Below are 16,000 nucleotides of genomic sequence, written 5' to 3'. Positions count from 1 at the left end.
TCGAGGGGAGGGGGTTTGGGATGAGGCCGGTTCGAAGGGAGGGGGTTCGGGGTGAGGCTGATTCGAGGGGAGTGGGTTTGGGGTGAGGCGGGTTCGAGCGGAGGGGGTTTGGGGTGAGGCGGGTTCGAGGGAGGGGGTTTGGGGTGAGGCGGGTTCGAGGGAGGAGGTTTGGGGTGAGGCGGGTTCGAGCGGAGGGGGTTTGGGGTGAGGCTGGCTGGAGGGAGGGGGTTTGGGGTGAGGCGGGTTCGAGCGGAGGGGGTTTGGGGTGAGGCGGGTTCGAGGGAGGGGGTTTGGGGTGAGGTGGGTTCGAGGGAGGGGGTTTAGGGTGAGGCGGGTTTGGGGTGAGGCGGGTTCGAGCGGAGGGGGTTTGGGGTGAGGCGGGTTGGAGGGAGGGGGTTTGGGGTGCGGCGGGTTGGAGGGAGGGGGTTTGGGGTGAGGCGGGTTGGAGGGAGGGGGTTTGGGGTGAGGCGGGTTCGAGCGGAGGGGGTTTGGGGTGAGGCGGGTTGGAGGGAGGGGGTTTGGGGTGAGGCGGGTTCGAGCGGAGGGGGTTTGGGGTGAGGCTGGCTGGAGGGAGGGGGTTTGGGGTGAGGCGGGTTCGAGCGGAGGGGGTTTGCGGTGAGGCGGGTTCGAGCGGAGGGGGTTTGGGGTGAGGCGGGTTCGAGGGAGGGGGTTTGGGGTGAGGTGGGTTCGAGGGAGGGGGTTTGGGGTGAGGCGGGTTTGAGGGAGGGGGTTTGGGGTGAGGCTGGCTGGAGGGAGGGGGTTTGGGGTGAGGCGGGTTTGAGGGAGGGGGTTTGGGGTGAGGCGGGTTCGAGGGAGGGGGTTTGGGGTGAGGCGAGTTCGAGGGAGGGGTTTTGGGGTGAGGCGGGTTGGAGGGAGGGGGTTTGGAGTGAGGCGGGTTGGAGGGAGGGGGTTTGGGGTGATGCGGGTTCGAGGGAGGGGGTTTGGGGTGAGGCAGGTTTGGGGTGAGGCGGGTTCGAGCGGAGGGGGTTTGGGGTGAGGCGGGTTCGAGGGAGGGGGTTTGGGGTGAGGTGGGTTGGAGGGAGGGGATTTGGGGTGAGGCGGGTTCGAGGGAGGGGGTTTGGGGTGAGGCGGGTTGGAGGGAGGGGGTTTGGGGTGAGGCGGGTTGGAGGGAGGGGGTTTGGGGTGAGGCGGGTTCGAGGGAGAGGGTTTGGGGTGAGGCGGGTTCGAGGGAGGGGGTTTGGGGTGAGGCGGGTTCGAGGGAGGGGGTTTGGGGTGAGGCGGGTTCGAGCGGAGGGGGTTTGGGGTGAGGCGGGTTCGAGCGGAGGGGGTTTGGGATGCGGCGGGTTGGAGGGAGGGGTTTTGGGGTGAGGCGGGTTCGAGGGAGGGGGTTTGGGGTGAGGCGGGTTCGAGGGAGGGGGTTTGGGGTGAGGCGGGTTCGAGGGAGGGGGTTTGGGGTGAGGCGGGTTCGAGGGAGGGTGTTTGGGGTGAGGCGGGTTCGAGGGAGGGGGTTTGGGGTGATGCGGTTTGGAGGGAGGGGGTTTGGGGTGAGGCGGGTTGGAGGGAGGGGGTTTGGAGTGAGGCGGGTTCGAGGGAGGGGGTTTGGGGTGAGGCGGGTTGGAGGGAGGGGGTTTGGGGTGAGGCGGGTTCGAGCGGAGGGTGTTTGGGGTGAGGCGGGTTTGAGGGAGGGGATTTGGGGTGAGGCGGGTTTGGGGTGAGGCGGGTTCGAGGGAGGGGGTTTGAGGTGCAGGTCCAGGGAAAGTTGTTGCAGATTGGGGTAAAAGGTTCGGTTTGGAGTGAGGCGTGAGGTTAAGGTGTGCTCGTGAGGTCTTTCTCTGTGATGATATTTTAATGTTCCTCCATTCTCTCTCTCTCAGTATCTCCGTGATAGTGGCGAGCAATATGTGGATATTGGAATTCTTGCTGCTGATCTCCAGCGGTTGTACAGGTGAGTCCTGTCCTGTGCGAAGCCTCCTTTCCTTGAGTTGTCTGGTGTGTGTATTCTCTGGTGTGCCCACAGAGCTCATTAATTCCCCAGCCTTGACCCCCAGTTTCCTCTGTTTGTTGATCGAAGCTGGGAGCAGGGAGACAGGTGTCGTTCTCGCTTTCTCCTTCAATATTGAGAATTATTCGTGGCTCAGTAACAGAAACAGACACTTCGGTTGTTTCCTGATGACCGAACAGCTCTCGGGAAAGCCCTTCCCCCAAACCCTCAGTCCTCTCTTATTCTCCCTCCCTATTCCCATCTTTCCTCTTGAGACTCAGATGAGGAGAAATTTCTTCACTGAGACAGTTGTGAATCTTTTAAATTCCCTACCCCCAGAAATGCTCTATGATTGAGTTTTTCAAAACAGTTTGCTGGATTTTTCGATATTAGGGGATATAGGATAGTTCAGTAAAGTGAAATTGAGGTGGAAGATCAGTCCTGGTCACATTGGATGGCAGAGCATTCAGGAGGCTTCTGAGAGAATGTCAGTGCAAAGCCATTTCTGTTGTGTTGTTTAACCTTGTATCTGAAGTGAGAGTTTGAACAATGTAAACATTTCTCTCTTCACCCCTCTCTCCCTTCCTAACATTAGCTCAGACTATGGCCGCAGGAAGAGGAATGCCTTCAGGATCCAGGTGGATAAAGGTGAGCCAGCTGTGCGGTTGAGTGTGAGAGGGTCCTTGCTGCATGATAGGCACAATGGAATCGCTCAGGAAGAAAGGAATCTCTCGGGCAGAATTATGCTGCTTCCCATTGGCTCAGTTTGAATTTGCCAGTCTCCCAGAGATACCGAGTTCTGGAGACAAGGATGGCCATCCACTTCTCTCGCCACTTGCTCCCTGTGTGTGACCTGAGCCACTGAGGGCTGTCTTGCTCCTAAGATAGGTGAGGGGCAGGTTGGAAAGATGAGCCTGATGCCATCCCGCACACTATCTCTCAGTTGTGTCACTGGGTGGTGAACAGGAGCATGAATCCGTGTTGATTGAAACTCTCCTTTGCCACTGAGGCTCATTGTAGTGCTGGCTTGCCCTGGCTGAGGCAGTTTAACCAGGCCAGACTGACTACTGAGCCTGAGATCTGAACCTTGCACCCCTCCACATCTCTGATTTTCATCGCTCCGCCATTGGCAGTTGTGCTTTTAGATGCTGAGGCTCGAAACTCTGGAATTCCCATCCTAAACCCCTTTATCCCTCTTTTAAAACTCTCTGTAAAACAATCTCTTTATCCCTCTCCTCCTTTTAAAACCCTCTGTAAAATGGATCAGATCTCAGCTCTGCAGTCCTGCCACATCCAGTCGTGAATGGTGGTGAACAATTAAACAACTCACGGGATGAGGAGGCTCCACAAACATCTCCATCCTCAATGATGGAGGAGCCCAGCACATCAGTGCAAAAGATAAGGCTGAAGCATTTGCAACAATTCAGCTGAGTGGATGATCCATCTCGGCCTCCTCCGGAGGTCCCCAGCATCACAGATGCCAGTTTTCAGCCAATTTGATTCACTCCATGTGATATCAAGGAAAAGCTGAAGGCACTGGATACTTCAAAGGCTTTGGGCCCTGAGAACATTCCGACAATAGAATTGAAGACTTGTGCTCCAGAACCTGCTGGACCCCTAGCCAAGCTGTCCCAGTACAGCTACAACACTGGCATCTACCCGGCTATGTAGAAAATTGCCCAGGTATGTCCTGGACACAAAAAGCAGGACAAATCCAACCCGACCAATTTCCACCCCATCAGTCTACTCTCCATCAGTAAAGTAATGGAAGGGGTCATCAACAATGCTATCAAGTGGCACTTGCTTAGCAATAACCTGCTCACTGATGCCCAGTTTGAGTTCTGTCAGGGCCACTCAGCTCCTGACCTCATTACAGCCTTGGTTCAAATGTGGACAAAAGAGCTTAGCTCCCAAGGTGAGGTGAGAGTGACTGCCCTTGACATCAAGGCAGCTTTTGGCAGAGTGTGGTATCAAGGAGCCCTAGCAAAACTGGAGTCAATGGGAATTGGGGGGGGAAAACTCTCCGCTGGTTGGAGTCATACCAAGATGGTTTTGATTGTTGGAGGTCAATCATCTCAGTCCCAAGACATCACTGCAGGAGTCCCTCAGGATAGTGTCCTAGACCCAACCATCTTCAGCTGCTTCATCAATGACCTTCCTTCCATCATAAGGTCAGGAGTGGGATGTTTGCTGATGATTGGCACAGTGTTCAGCACCATTCATGACTCCTCAGATACTGAAGCAGTCCATGTCCAAATGCAGCAAGACCTGGACGATATCCAGGCTTGGGCTGACAAGTGGCAAGTAACATTCGCACCACACAAGTGTCAGGCAATGACCATCTCCAACAAAAGATAGAATCTAACCATCGCCCATTGACATTCAATGGCATTCCCATCGTTGAATCCCCCCCACTATCATCCTGGGGGTTACCATTGACCAGAACTGAACTCAACTAGCCAGATAAATACTGTGGCTGCAAGAGCAGGTCAGAGGCTCGGTGAGTAACTCACTTCCTGACTCCCCAAAGCCTGTCCACCATCTATCTACAAGGCACAAGTCAGGAATGTGATGAAGTACTCTCCACTTGCCTTGATGAGTGCAGCTCCCACTCAAGAAGCTTGACACCATCCAGGACAAAGCAGCCTGCTTGATTGGCACCACATCCATCAACATTCACTCCCTCCACCATCGACGCACAGTAGCAGCAGTGTGTACCATCTACAAGATGCACTGCAGGAATTCATCAAGGCTCCTTCGACAGCACCTTCCTAACCCACGACTGCTACTATCTAGAAGGACAAGGGCAGCAGACACATGGGAACACCACCACCTGGAAGTTCCCCTCAAAGTCAGTCACCATCCTGACTTGGAAATATATCATCGTTCCTTCACTGTCACTGGGTCAAAGTCCTTGAACTCCCTCCCTAACAGTACTGTGGGTGTACCTACACCACATGGACAGCAGTAGTCCAAGAAGGCAGCTCACCACCACCTTCTCAAGGGAAACTAGGGATGGGCAATAAATGCTGGCCCAGCCAGTGAAGCCCACATTCCATGAATGAATGAAAAAGCACAATTTCTTTATCCCTCCCCTCTTTTTAAAACTCTGTAAAACAATCTTTGTAGTCAAATATTTGACACTTGTCCTAATATCCTTATGTGGTTTGTTGTCAAATCTTGCTTGTTAACATTTCTGGGCGTTATATAAATGCCAGTTGCTACAGAATTGGGTAATGTTAGACCAGAAAGTGTCTTGTCTTAAATTTAAAATTGTCAAGTGAACTCAGACCAAACATATTGTTTGCTGTGGCATCTTGAGTTTCCAGCCAATCGGTGTGTGTTTTACTGACCTGCAGTGACCTGTTTCTACAGTTTATCGATCCATCAGGAGTGAAATGTTGAATTTTGAGGAGAAGCATCTTGCGAAACGAGCTCGACAGAGTCATACAGAGGACGGGTAGGGAATCTGGGATTTGTGAGATCCGTGTGCATTAATACTGGAATGTGATGTGGTTTGCTGATTGTAATCTTGCAGCGCTTGTTTTATTTTCTGAATTGTTCCAGTTGTTGTTTTTCTGTCCCTCCTATACCCCCCAGTGACCCTTTTGGGATCGAATGCCACTGGCAGGGGTCTAATCCTCGGTTAGGAGTGTCACTGGCATATTCTAACCTGATGTCAGATTTCAACAATTCCACTTCATTTGATTAATAAGTTAGAGAGTGTTGTACCAGTAACTTGCATACTTCAAGGGATAAAAGATTTGCATCTTCCATCTCTTGTATCAATCGCAGAACACATACAAATGCCATGCACCCACATCAACTTTCAACTGATCAGATCACAAATACAATCTTGGACAATTTGAGATAAATGTCCAATCTCCTGAATCCATCCTTCAGCACCTTGCACAGGAGATGAGTCCACAGAGGTGTCCCAACTCTTTGACTATCAGTCACAGGATAGGATGGGACCTCAGCATCTTGTACTATATTCTTCTACAGATGGTAGAAACCGACTTCAGACAGCAAACTGCAACTGTTATCTCCTCAACGCTTTGTCTGCTCAACGCTTTGTCTGCTCAACGCTTTGTCTGCTCAACGCTTTGTCTGCTCAACGCTTTGTCTGCTCAACGCTTTGTCTGCTCAACGCTTTGTCTGCTCAACACTTTGTCTGCTCAACGCTTTGTCTGCTCAACGCTTTGCTCAACGCTTTGTCTGCTCAACACTTTGTCTGCTCAACACTTTGTCTGCTCAACGCTTTGCTCAACGCTTTGCTCAACGCTTTGCTCAACGCTTTGCTCAACGCTTTGCTCAACGCTTTGCTCAACGCTTTGTCTGCTCAACGCTTTGTCTGCTCAACGCTTTGCTCAACGCTTTGTCTGCTCAACGCTTTGCTCAACGCTTTGTCTGCTCAACGCTTTCCCTCTTCTTTTGGTAGCCCAAACAACAATTTCACTTTGTGCTATCTGAAGCAATGTGATATAATTCTGATCTGAGTGTTTGTTGCCTACAGGACTAAAAGTTAATTCCAACACCAGTTGTCTTCTCTTGCCTAGCCTGCTTATTCTGAAGAGCTGTGTTAGACACATGCTGTAACTTGTTTACTCGTTAACTTACCAGGTTCTGCTCATGTCATTATCCTAACACAAGTAATTATATACTAAAACCCTTCAAACCCACAATGTCCGTTGCAGGTGAGTCTGTCTAATTCTGTCTTAAGTATTGCTAAAAAAAGAGACCTGTTGAAGCTTTTAATCTTGCACTCATCAGGACACTTGGCAAGAATACCAATATAAGGTGAAAACAACAATTTATACTGTTTGTGAAGGGAGTGCTGATTGGTTGGCAAATGGACTCTGATTGGTAGAGATGTTGCCATGGAGAATACACCAACTCATGGTGATTGACAGTTAACTGCCGAGCATTGTTTGAAATTTAAACCAGGCAGCTTGACCCAGCAAATGGCTGTCACTTAACTTGTTTAGCTGAAACAGGCGCAATGTGTGGACATGTTCCTTCTGCAAAGAACAGGGCCCTGTATTTTAATATATGTAGCTTCCAGTACACGCAAATGAGCCACACTGTGAGCCTGACCGACAATCTTAAATTGATCGCCAGCGTAATTCTAAGCACACTGAAGATTAATCAGCAAATGTCCAGTCGCAGAATCACATCTCACGTTGGACACTGTGTTTTGAGATTTGCAAGCACGGGCTGGTTTGATACGGTCTGTACCCTGCCTGTTGTGAACAGCAGCTGGGACACGCTGTTTGATATGATCTGCCAGTCTTTGGGATGTACAGCCTACGTACTTAGCATCACCCGGCACTGAAATTCATTTACCACAATATTCATTTGTGTTATAGGCAGAATGTCTTTTTGGCTTGACGGCAGCACCCTGTTAGTGACAAATAACACTACTGTTACTACGCTGCAGCATGAAACAGCTAGCTTCACCTGTTGTTCAAATTTTTCAGATACCTTGCCAGATATCTACCCAGGGTAATCTGAGGGAGACTGGACACTTTTCAGGGCTGAAGGTAACAGCCTTAGGCCCGTTCATGAGCTTGCCTAATATGCAGTGTGAAATGATCTGATCACTGTGGCCATTATCCCGCAGGATGTGTTTGATGCTCCCTATTTCAGCATCAAGCTTGTATGATGAGCAAATGGATCGGGCCCTATTTACAAGATTGCTGATAAGATCAATCTTATAATGCGTGGGACTGTAAAAACCCCAATGTGTGTACTGACCAGTGAAGGTAGGCTTGCAGTAGACCGTGGTAGGGAACCCCCTGGCAGTTTTCTCAACTAGTTATATCAAGAAGGGGAGTTCATTGGGCTGCTTCATTCAAAGGTGAATTTGAGGGCAGGATGGAGCCCATTAAGACAGGGATGGAATTTGTTACCTGCAGTTGCAGATTTAAACGTAGCATCTACATATCGGAAATCTGTGAGGGGTAGGAGGTTAGGTGTCATTCCATCAGCGACACGTTTCTCATGGAACCCAACAAAGATATTTGCGAAAGCCGGGCCAAGAGGGCAGGTAACACCACATATTTGGGCAGACCTGGCGTCATTAAAACTGAACTGAAGCCCGAGAGTTGTCGTGTTCATAAGCTCAATGAATACTGATTGACACAATGCTGGTGGGTCTAGATCACCATGATATCGTGCTGCAGCGAAAGTATCTATGGCTTCCCTAAGTGGAACATTAGTCAATAGGCTAGCAATGTCAAATGAGCACATGGACACAGCATTGCTATCAACATGCAAGTCCTGTACGGCCTTCACAAATGTGAAGGAGCCCTTCACATGTATGTGAAATCCTGTCTTGCTCAATTTACACACTCAATGTGTTTGATGGGACAGTGTAGAGGGAGCTTTACTCTGTATCTAACCCCGTGCTGTACCTGCCCTGGGAGCGTTTGATGGGGACAGTGTAGAGGGAGCTTTACTCTGTATCTAACCCCGTGTTGTACCTGTCCTGGGAGTGTTTGATGGGGACAGTGTAGAGGGAGTTTAGTCTGTATCTAGCCCCGTGCTGTACCTGTCCTAATGGGTTGTCTGCCTTAATTGCTCTTCAATCCATGACAACTTCTATTTTGCAGTGGGGACCCGACCTCCGATTCGTCTGACAGTGAGGATTACCCAGAATACCCGGTAGGTTGATTTAGATTGGTGTCAGACTTTGCTCAGTGAGACCTGCTTGCCTGAAGCTGTGGAGGGTGGAGGGGGCAGAGGGAGGGAGGGTGGAGGGAATTGGTAGGTTGTTTGGTGGAGGGGGCATTGTGAGGATGTGATGGGAATAGCTAAAGTGTTGGGTGGAGGCGATAGTAGGGGTATGGAGGAGGCAGCGGTGGGGGGAGTGTGGAGGGAATCAGTAAATTGCTGGGGTGGAGGAGGCAGTGGGGGCGTATGGAGAGGGCAACGGTGGGGGGAGTGTGGAGGGGGCAGCGGTGGAGGGGGGAGTGTGGGGCGAATCGGTCAGCCGTTGGGGTGGAGGAGGCAGCGAGGGAGTGTGGGGGAGGGAGCGAGGGAGTGTGGGGGAGGGAGCGAGGGAGTGTGGAGGGGGCAGCGAGGGAGTGTGGAGGGGGCAGCGAGGGAGTGTGGAGGGGGCAGCGAGGGAGTGTGGAGGGGGCAGCGAGGGAGTGTGGAGGGGGCAGCGAGGGAGTGTGGAGGGGGCAGCGAGGGAGTGTGGAGGGGGCAGCGAGGGAGTGTGGAGGGGGCAGCGAGGGAGTGTGGAGGGGGCAGCGAGGGAGTGTGGAGGGGGCAGCGAGGGAGTGTGGAGGGGGCAGCGAGGGAGTGTGGAGGGGGCAGCGAGGGAGTGTGGAGGGGGCAGCGAGGGAGTGTGGAGGGGGCAGCGAGGGAGTGTGGAGGGGGCAGCGAGGGAGTGTGGGGGAGGGAGCGAGGGAGTGTGGAGGGGGCAGCGAGGGAGTGTGGAGGGGGCAGCGAGGGAGTGTGGGGGAGGGAGCGAGGGAGTGTGGGGGAGGGAGCGAGGGAGTGTGGAGGGGGCAGCGAAGGAGTGTGGAGGGGGCAGCGAGGGAGTGTGGGGGAGGGAGCGAGGGAGTGTGGAGGGGGCAGCGAGGGAGTGTGGAGGGGGCAGCGAGGGAGTGTGGAGGGGGCAGCGAGGGAGTGTGGAGGGGGCAGCGAGGGAGTGTGGAGGGGGCAGCGAGGGAGTGTGGAGGGGGCAGCGAGGGAGTGTGGAGGGGGCAGCGAGGGAGTGTGGAGGGGGCAGCGAGGGAGTGTGGAGGGGGCAGCGAGGGAGTGTGGAGGGGGCAGCGAGGGAGTGTGGAGGGGGCAGCGAGGGAGTGTGGAGGGGGCAGCGAGGGAGTGTGGAGGGGGCAGCGAGGGAGTGTGGAGGGGGCAGCGAGGGAGTGTGGAGGGGGCAGCGAGGGAGGGTGGGGGGAGGGGCAGCGAGGGAGGGAGGGTGGGGGGAGGGGCAGCGAGGGAGGGAGGGTGGGGGGAGGGGCAGCGAGGGAGGGAGGGTGGGGGGAGGGGCAGCGAGGGAGGGAGGGTGGGGGGAGGGGCAGCGAGGGAGGGAGGGTGGGGGGAGGGGCAGCGAGGGAGGGAGGGTGGGGGGAGGGGCAGCGAGGGAGGGAGGGTGGGGGGAGGGGCAGCGAGGGAGGGAGGGTGGGGGGAGGGGCAGCGAGCGAGGGAGGGTGGGGGGAGGGGCAGCGAGCGAGGGAGGGTGGGGGGAGGGGCAGCGAGCGAGGGAGGCGGCGGCGAGGGAGGGGCAGCGAGCAAGGGAGGCGCCGGCGAGGGAGGGGCCGGCGAGGGAGGGGCCGGCGAGGGAGGGGCGGGGGACGGGCCGGCGAGGGAGGGTGGAGGGAATGGGTCGGCGCTGGAGGGTGGAGGGAATGGGTCGGTTGTTGAGGTGGAGGGGGCAGCGAGGCAGCGTGGAGGGGGCAGCGAGGCAGCGTGGAGGGGGCAGCGAGGCAGCGTGGAGGGGGCAGCGAGGCAGCGTGGAGGGGGCAGCGAGGCAGCGTGGAGGGGGCAGCGAGGCAGCGTGGAGGGGGCAGCGAGGCAGCGTGGAGGGGGCAGCGAGGCAGCGTGGAGGGGGCAGCGAGGCAGCGTGGAGGGGGCAGCGAGGCAGCGTGGAGGGGGCAGCGAGGCAGCGTGGAGGGGGCAGCGAGGCAGCGTGGAGGGGGCAGCGAGGCAGCGTGGAGGGGGCAGCGAGGCAGCGTGGAGGGGGCAGCGAGGCAGCGTGGAGGGGGCAGCGAGGCAGCGTGGAGGGGGCAGCGAGGCAGCGTGGAGGGGGCAGCGAGGGAACGTGGGGGAGGCAGCGAGGCAGCGTGGAGGGGGCAGCGAGGCAGCCTGGAGGGGGCAGCGAGGGAATGTGGGAGAGGCAGCGAGGGAGTGTGGAGGGAATCGGTTAGTTGTTGAGGTGGAGGGGGCAGCGAGGGAGGGTGGCGGGGGCAGTGAGGGAGTGTGGAGGAGGCAGTGAGGCAGTGTGGAGTGAATCGGCCGTTGGGGTTGCGGAGGGAGTGAGGGAGTGTGGAGTGAATCGGTTGTTGGGGTTGCGGAGGGAGTGAGGGAGTGTGGAGTGAATCGGTTGTTGGGGTTGCGGAGGGAGTGAGGGAGTGTGGAGTGAATCGGTTGTTGGGGTTGCGGAGGGAGTGAGGGAGTGTGGAGTGAATCGGCCGTTGGGGTTGCGGAGGGTGTGAGGGAGTGTGGAGTGAATCGACGTTGGGGTTGGCGCTGTGTGAATGAAGTGGGTTTGTTGGCTCCTGATGTGCCTCCCTGGCTGTGGGTCAGGGTTCACTCTGACTGAATGGCCGCCACCTCCGACTGATCCACGTTTTATGTTTCCTTCATTCACAGTTGACCAATCAGCTGAACTCCTCATTGCTGAGTCTCTATCGGAAAACCAACCCAGACCCCACCCCCACTTCGCCAGCCAAGAAAATACCAGAGGATGGCAGCACACCCAGGCGGGCAGGGACAGGGGCTGATGGTCAGTCGGGAGGGACCCCGGGAGGTACAGGGCTGTCTGTGGGCGGCTGGTTTATAGACAGATCTTCAGGGCTTCGTCACTCAGAGGATGGTGCAGTCAATGAGAGGGAAACTGGACAGAGTTCTGAGGTAACAAGCCCATTTCTCCCAAACCAATGAATACAATTTGTTATTTTTAACCAAAAGAAATAATGATTTAAATAATGCTGAAATTTCTGTAGCTGTGTTTTTCCTGCCCACCCTTGCTGTGTTCTGTCTGTGGTGGGCACAGGTTTTAGCTCCACTCCAGGACTCCAGCACACAAAATTACTGTCTGGTTAAGGAGAGTCTGCCCTTTGAGCGGTGTTAAAGCCATTAGTATCCTGGTGGATTTAAAGATCTTGTCTTTGTTCTGGTTTTGTCTTCTGTGGTCCAAGAGAGCAGGGATTGTAAATTTTGCAAAGGATAAAGTACCTCCGAAGGGAAAGGTACGAGTTTATGGGCTTTCAATAGTAGGGCAGAGGGTGTCCTTTATAAGCAGGATGGATAATCATGGATTTTCTTTTACTGGTACCTGGTAACTTACCTGGTAACTTACCTGGTACCAGGAGGAAGTTCATCTCGATCCAGCTTGAAAGGATATTGAAGAGGGATGGGGAAAGGTACGCACCTTATGATCCATGTTGGGGCCAACAGCATAGGAAAGAGGAGCAAAGAGATTCTGTTTTGATAAGACCAGGAAACTTGGAGCTAAAGTAAAGAAGAGGACCACAAAGATTATCATCTCTGGATTATTACCTGAACCATTGTACAAACTGGCAGAGGCCTCAGCAGATCAGGGAGGTGAACACATGGCTGAAGGAAAGACACGGAAAGGAGGGCTCTACTCATGGGACACCAGCACCAGGACTGGGGAGGGGAGGGGGCCGGGCCGGGGAGGGGAGGGGGCCGGGGCGGGGAGGGGAGGGGGCCGTGGAGGGAGGGGGGAGGGGAGGGGGGCCAGGGCGGGGAGGGGGCCGGGGAGCGGGGCGGGCAGGGAGGGAGGGGGGAGGGGAGGGGGCCGGGGCGGGGAGGGGGAAGGGAGGTGGCCGGGGAGGGGGCGGGGAGGGGAGGCGGCCGTGGGGAGGGGGCCGGGGAGCGGGGAGAGGGCGGGGGGAGGGGGCCGGGGATGGGGGGGCGGTGATGGGGCCGGGGCGGGGGGAGGGGAGGGGAGGGGAGGGGGCCGTGCCGGCGGGGAGGGGAGGGGCCCGGGGCGGGGAGGGGGCCATGCCACCAGGTCGGGGAGGGGAGAGGGGAGGGGTGGGGGCTGGGGAGGGGAGGGGAGAGGGGAGGGGAGGGGGCTGGGGCGGGGAGGGAGCTGTGCTGCTGGGACCTGAGTCCCAGTGAAAGGATGAATGGGGTGGTCATGAGGAATTTAAACTTATCAGTAGCTGGGGCAGGGCTCAGGTGGAAAAGGTGGGATCAATAATAGAAAAACAACTGAAAGGGAAGAAAGTAGAGAAATTGTGCTTTAGGTTCTACAGGTCAAGGGGGAAATGAAAACATTTGGTGATTAAACCAGGAGACAGAACTGTGAAATGTGTGAGTGAAACATCAGGGTTGAAGGACAGGGTTAGACTCTGGTCAGAATAAATGTTCCATGTATCAACATGAGGAGGTCTTGTGGTGCAGTGGGTAGCGTCCCTACCTCTGGGCCACAAGCTCCCAGGTCAAGTCCCATTTCAGGACTTGCTGTCCATGGAAGGTGCATTCATAACGTGGCCAAACAGGCCGATTATCAACCTGTCAATCCTTCCAATATGCCTGGTGGCAGGCAGTAAGAGTGGAAGAGTTTCCTGGTCAGCCACACCGCAGCACCTTGCCAAATATAATCATGGACCGATGAAACGGTAGTCCATGGTTACCATTGCCCTCTTAGCAGCGGGATATGTAAACAGACAGATATCAGGAAAATTGAAAGAATTGCTGCCACAAATTCAACTCACTGAGCCATGGGTGCAAGGCAGTCACTCTGAAAGGGAAATATCAGAAAGAGAAATATCAAGGGGATGAGACAAAGTCAACATGGATTTATGAAAGGGAAATCATTTTTGGCAAACCTACTGGAGTTTTTTTGAGGACGTAACTAGTAGAATAGATAAGGGAGAACCAGTGGATGTGGAATACTTGAACTTTCAGAAAGCTTTTGATAAAGTCCCACATAAGAAGTTAGTGTGTAAAATTAAAGCACATGGGATTGGGGGCAATATGGATTGAGAATTGGTTAGCAGACAGGAAACAGAGTCGGGTCTTTTTCAGAGTGGCAGGTGGTGACTAGTGGGGTACTGCAGGGATTGGTGCTTGGGCCTCAGCTATTCACAATGTATATCAATGACTTATGAGGGAACAAAAAGTAATATTTCCAAATTTGCTGACAACACGAAACTTGGTGGGAACGAGAGTGATGAGGAGGGTGCTAAGAGGTTTTAAGGCAAGTTAGACAGGTTGAGTGAGTGGGCAAATACATGGCAGATGCAGTGTAATGTGGATAGATGCGAAGTTATCCACTTTGGTAGGAAAAACAGAATGGCAGAGTATTATTTAAATGATGATAGATTGGGAAGTGTTGATGTACAAAGGGACCTGGGTGTCCTCAATTGCCAATCACTGAAAACAAGCATGCAGGTGCAGCAAACAGTTAAGAAGGCAAATGGTATGTTGGTCTTCATTGTGAGAGGACTTGAGTACAGCAGCAAGGATGTCTTACTGCAGCTGTACAGGGCCTTGGTGAGACCACACCTGGAGTATTGTGTGGAGTTTTGGTCTCCTTACCTAAGAAAGGATATACTTGCCATAGAAGGAGTGCAGCGAAGGTTCACTAGACTGATTCCTTGGATGGCAGGATTGTCGTATGAGGAGAGATTGAGCCAACTGGGCCGGTATTCATTGGAGTTTAGAAGAATGAGAGGGGATCTCATTGAAACATATAAAATTCTGACAGGGATGGACAGACTGGATGCAGGGATGATATTTCCACTGGCTGGGGGGGGTCTAGAACAAGGAGTCACAATCTCAGGATACGGGGCAGGCCATTTAGTACTGAGATGAGGAGAAACCTGTTCACTCAGAGGGTGGTGAGCCTGTGGAATTCTCTACCACAGAAGGCTGTTGAGGCCAAGTCACAGAATCTATTTAAGAAGGAAATAGATTTCTAGACTCTAAAGACGTCAAGGGGTATGGGGAGATTGTGGGAATATGGCGTTGAGCTAGAGGATCAGCCATGATCATATTGAATGGACTGAATGATCTTCTCCTATTTTCTATGTTTCTGGAACTAAATGTAACTGGTTATAAGGTCTACCGGAACGATGAGGAAAATGGTAAAGAGGGAGGATCAGCCTTTGTGATTAAGAATGAAACCAATTCATTGATGAGAGAGGATAGAATGAGAGATAAGCAAGCAGCGGAGACTATGGGTGGAATTTAGAAATACGAAAGGATTTGGCTTGTGGGAGCTGTGCAGAGACCTCCTGGTTATTGCTGTAGAACTGGTAGATTACTGCGATATGAATAGAGTGATTAGACAGATGTGTCATCAAGACAGTGGTTTTAAAGGGAGATTTTAACTCTTAAGTAGTTTGGAATAAGTACTTGTCAGAAAAGCAGTGAAGTTGTTGAGTATGTGCAGAGTAGTTTTCTGCAGCAGCATGTCTTAGAACCAACAAGGAGGCAGGCCATATTCTATTTACCCCTGAGTAATGAGCCATTTAGTTCACAACCTAATAGTACGTCATTTATCTCATAGCAATTATAATATGATTCAGGTCAATGTAGTGTTTGAAAAGGAGAAATGTGAAACAGCTAAATCGCAGATTTGGGTATGGCTGATTTCAATCTGATGAGAGACTGTCTACAGTAAACTGGGTAAATTGTTAATGGGGAAAATGACAGAAGATTAGTTGGAGGTGTTCGAAAAAGAATGAAAAGTGATACAGAACCAGTTTATACCACAAGAGGGCAGCAGTTCTACTTGCCAAAGGAAGACATCCATGGGCAAATGAAGAGGTAAGAAATATAAAACGAAAAGCAAAAAATAGCACAGATGCTCGTGAATAGGTAAGATAAAGTGACAAAGCAGATAGTAAGAGCAACAATAATGGGCGTATATATAAAAAAAAATTGAAAGGAATATTGAAATCAATGCAAATCTTTGCAATTACATTAGGAAAAGCAACGTGGGCCTCTTTAAAACTAGCAGCAGTGATATTGTTAGTGAAAGGAAGGAAATGGTGGGCATGCTGAATAGTTACTCGGGATCAGTATTGACAGCAAAGGAAGAGGTCAGAATAACAGACATCTCAAGGAAGTTAATATTGAATCAGGGACAGGAATCCAGCAAAATTAATGTCAGAAAAATAACAGAAATTGAGAAATTCATGGTATCAGAGAGCGACAGATTCCCAGGGATAAACGGTTTGGATCCCAGGGTTTTGAAGGAGTAAAATGAGAACATTCTGGATGCTCGAATTACAATCTCCAGTCTTTCAATTTGGGAATTGTTCCTTTAGATGGTAACATTGTGTATATCCCACAAGGATATACCTTCTGTTTTGGGGCCTTAACTCTTTAGTGTACTCATTA

The 16,000-nt window shown here is 52.9% G+C and overlaps 1 protein-coding gene across 2 annotated transcripts in view; it reads left to right on the top strand.

Annotated features, from left to right (window-relative positions):
- The window catches only part of nvl (nuclear VCP like), a 143,942-nt gene that overhangs the window by 10,588 nt on the left and 117,354 nt on the right, over positions 1 to 16,000 (top strand). For both annotated transcript variants that reach the window (XM_078542809.1, XM_078542810.1), the window contains 5 exons: positions 1,836 to 1,906; positions 2,538 to 2,590; positions 5,318 to 5,402; positions 8,557 to 8,608; positions 11,270 to 11,530. In XM_078542809.1, coding sequence (XP_078398935.1) covers positions 1,836 to 1,906; positions 2,538 to 2,590; positions 5,318 to 5,402; positions 8,557 to 8,608; positions 11,270 to 11,530 — 522 coding nt within the window. The remainder of the gene's footprint in view (positions 1 to 1,835; positions 1,907 to 2,537; positions 2,591 to 5,317; positions 5,403 to 8,556; positions 8,609 to 11,269; positions 11,531 to 16,000) is intronic.

This window comes from Cetorhinus maximus, chromosome 5, assembly GCF_964194155.1.
Source record: "Cetorhinus maximus chromosome 5, sCetMax3.hap1.1, whole genome shotgun sequence".
Classification (NCBI taxonomy): domain Eukaryota; kingdom Metazoa; phylum Chordata; class Chondrichthyes; order Lamniformes; family Cetorhinidae; genus Cetorhinus; species Cetorhinus maximus.
The sequence above is the reverse complement of the archived record's forward strand: the minus strand, read 5'-3'. Positions and strand labels throughout refer to the sequence as shown.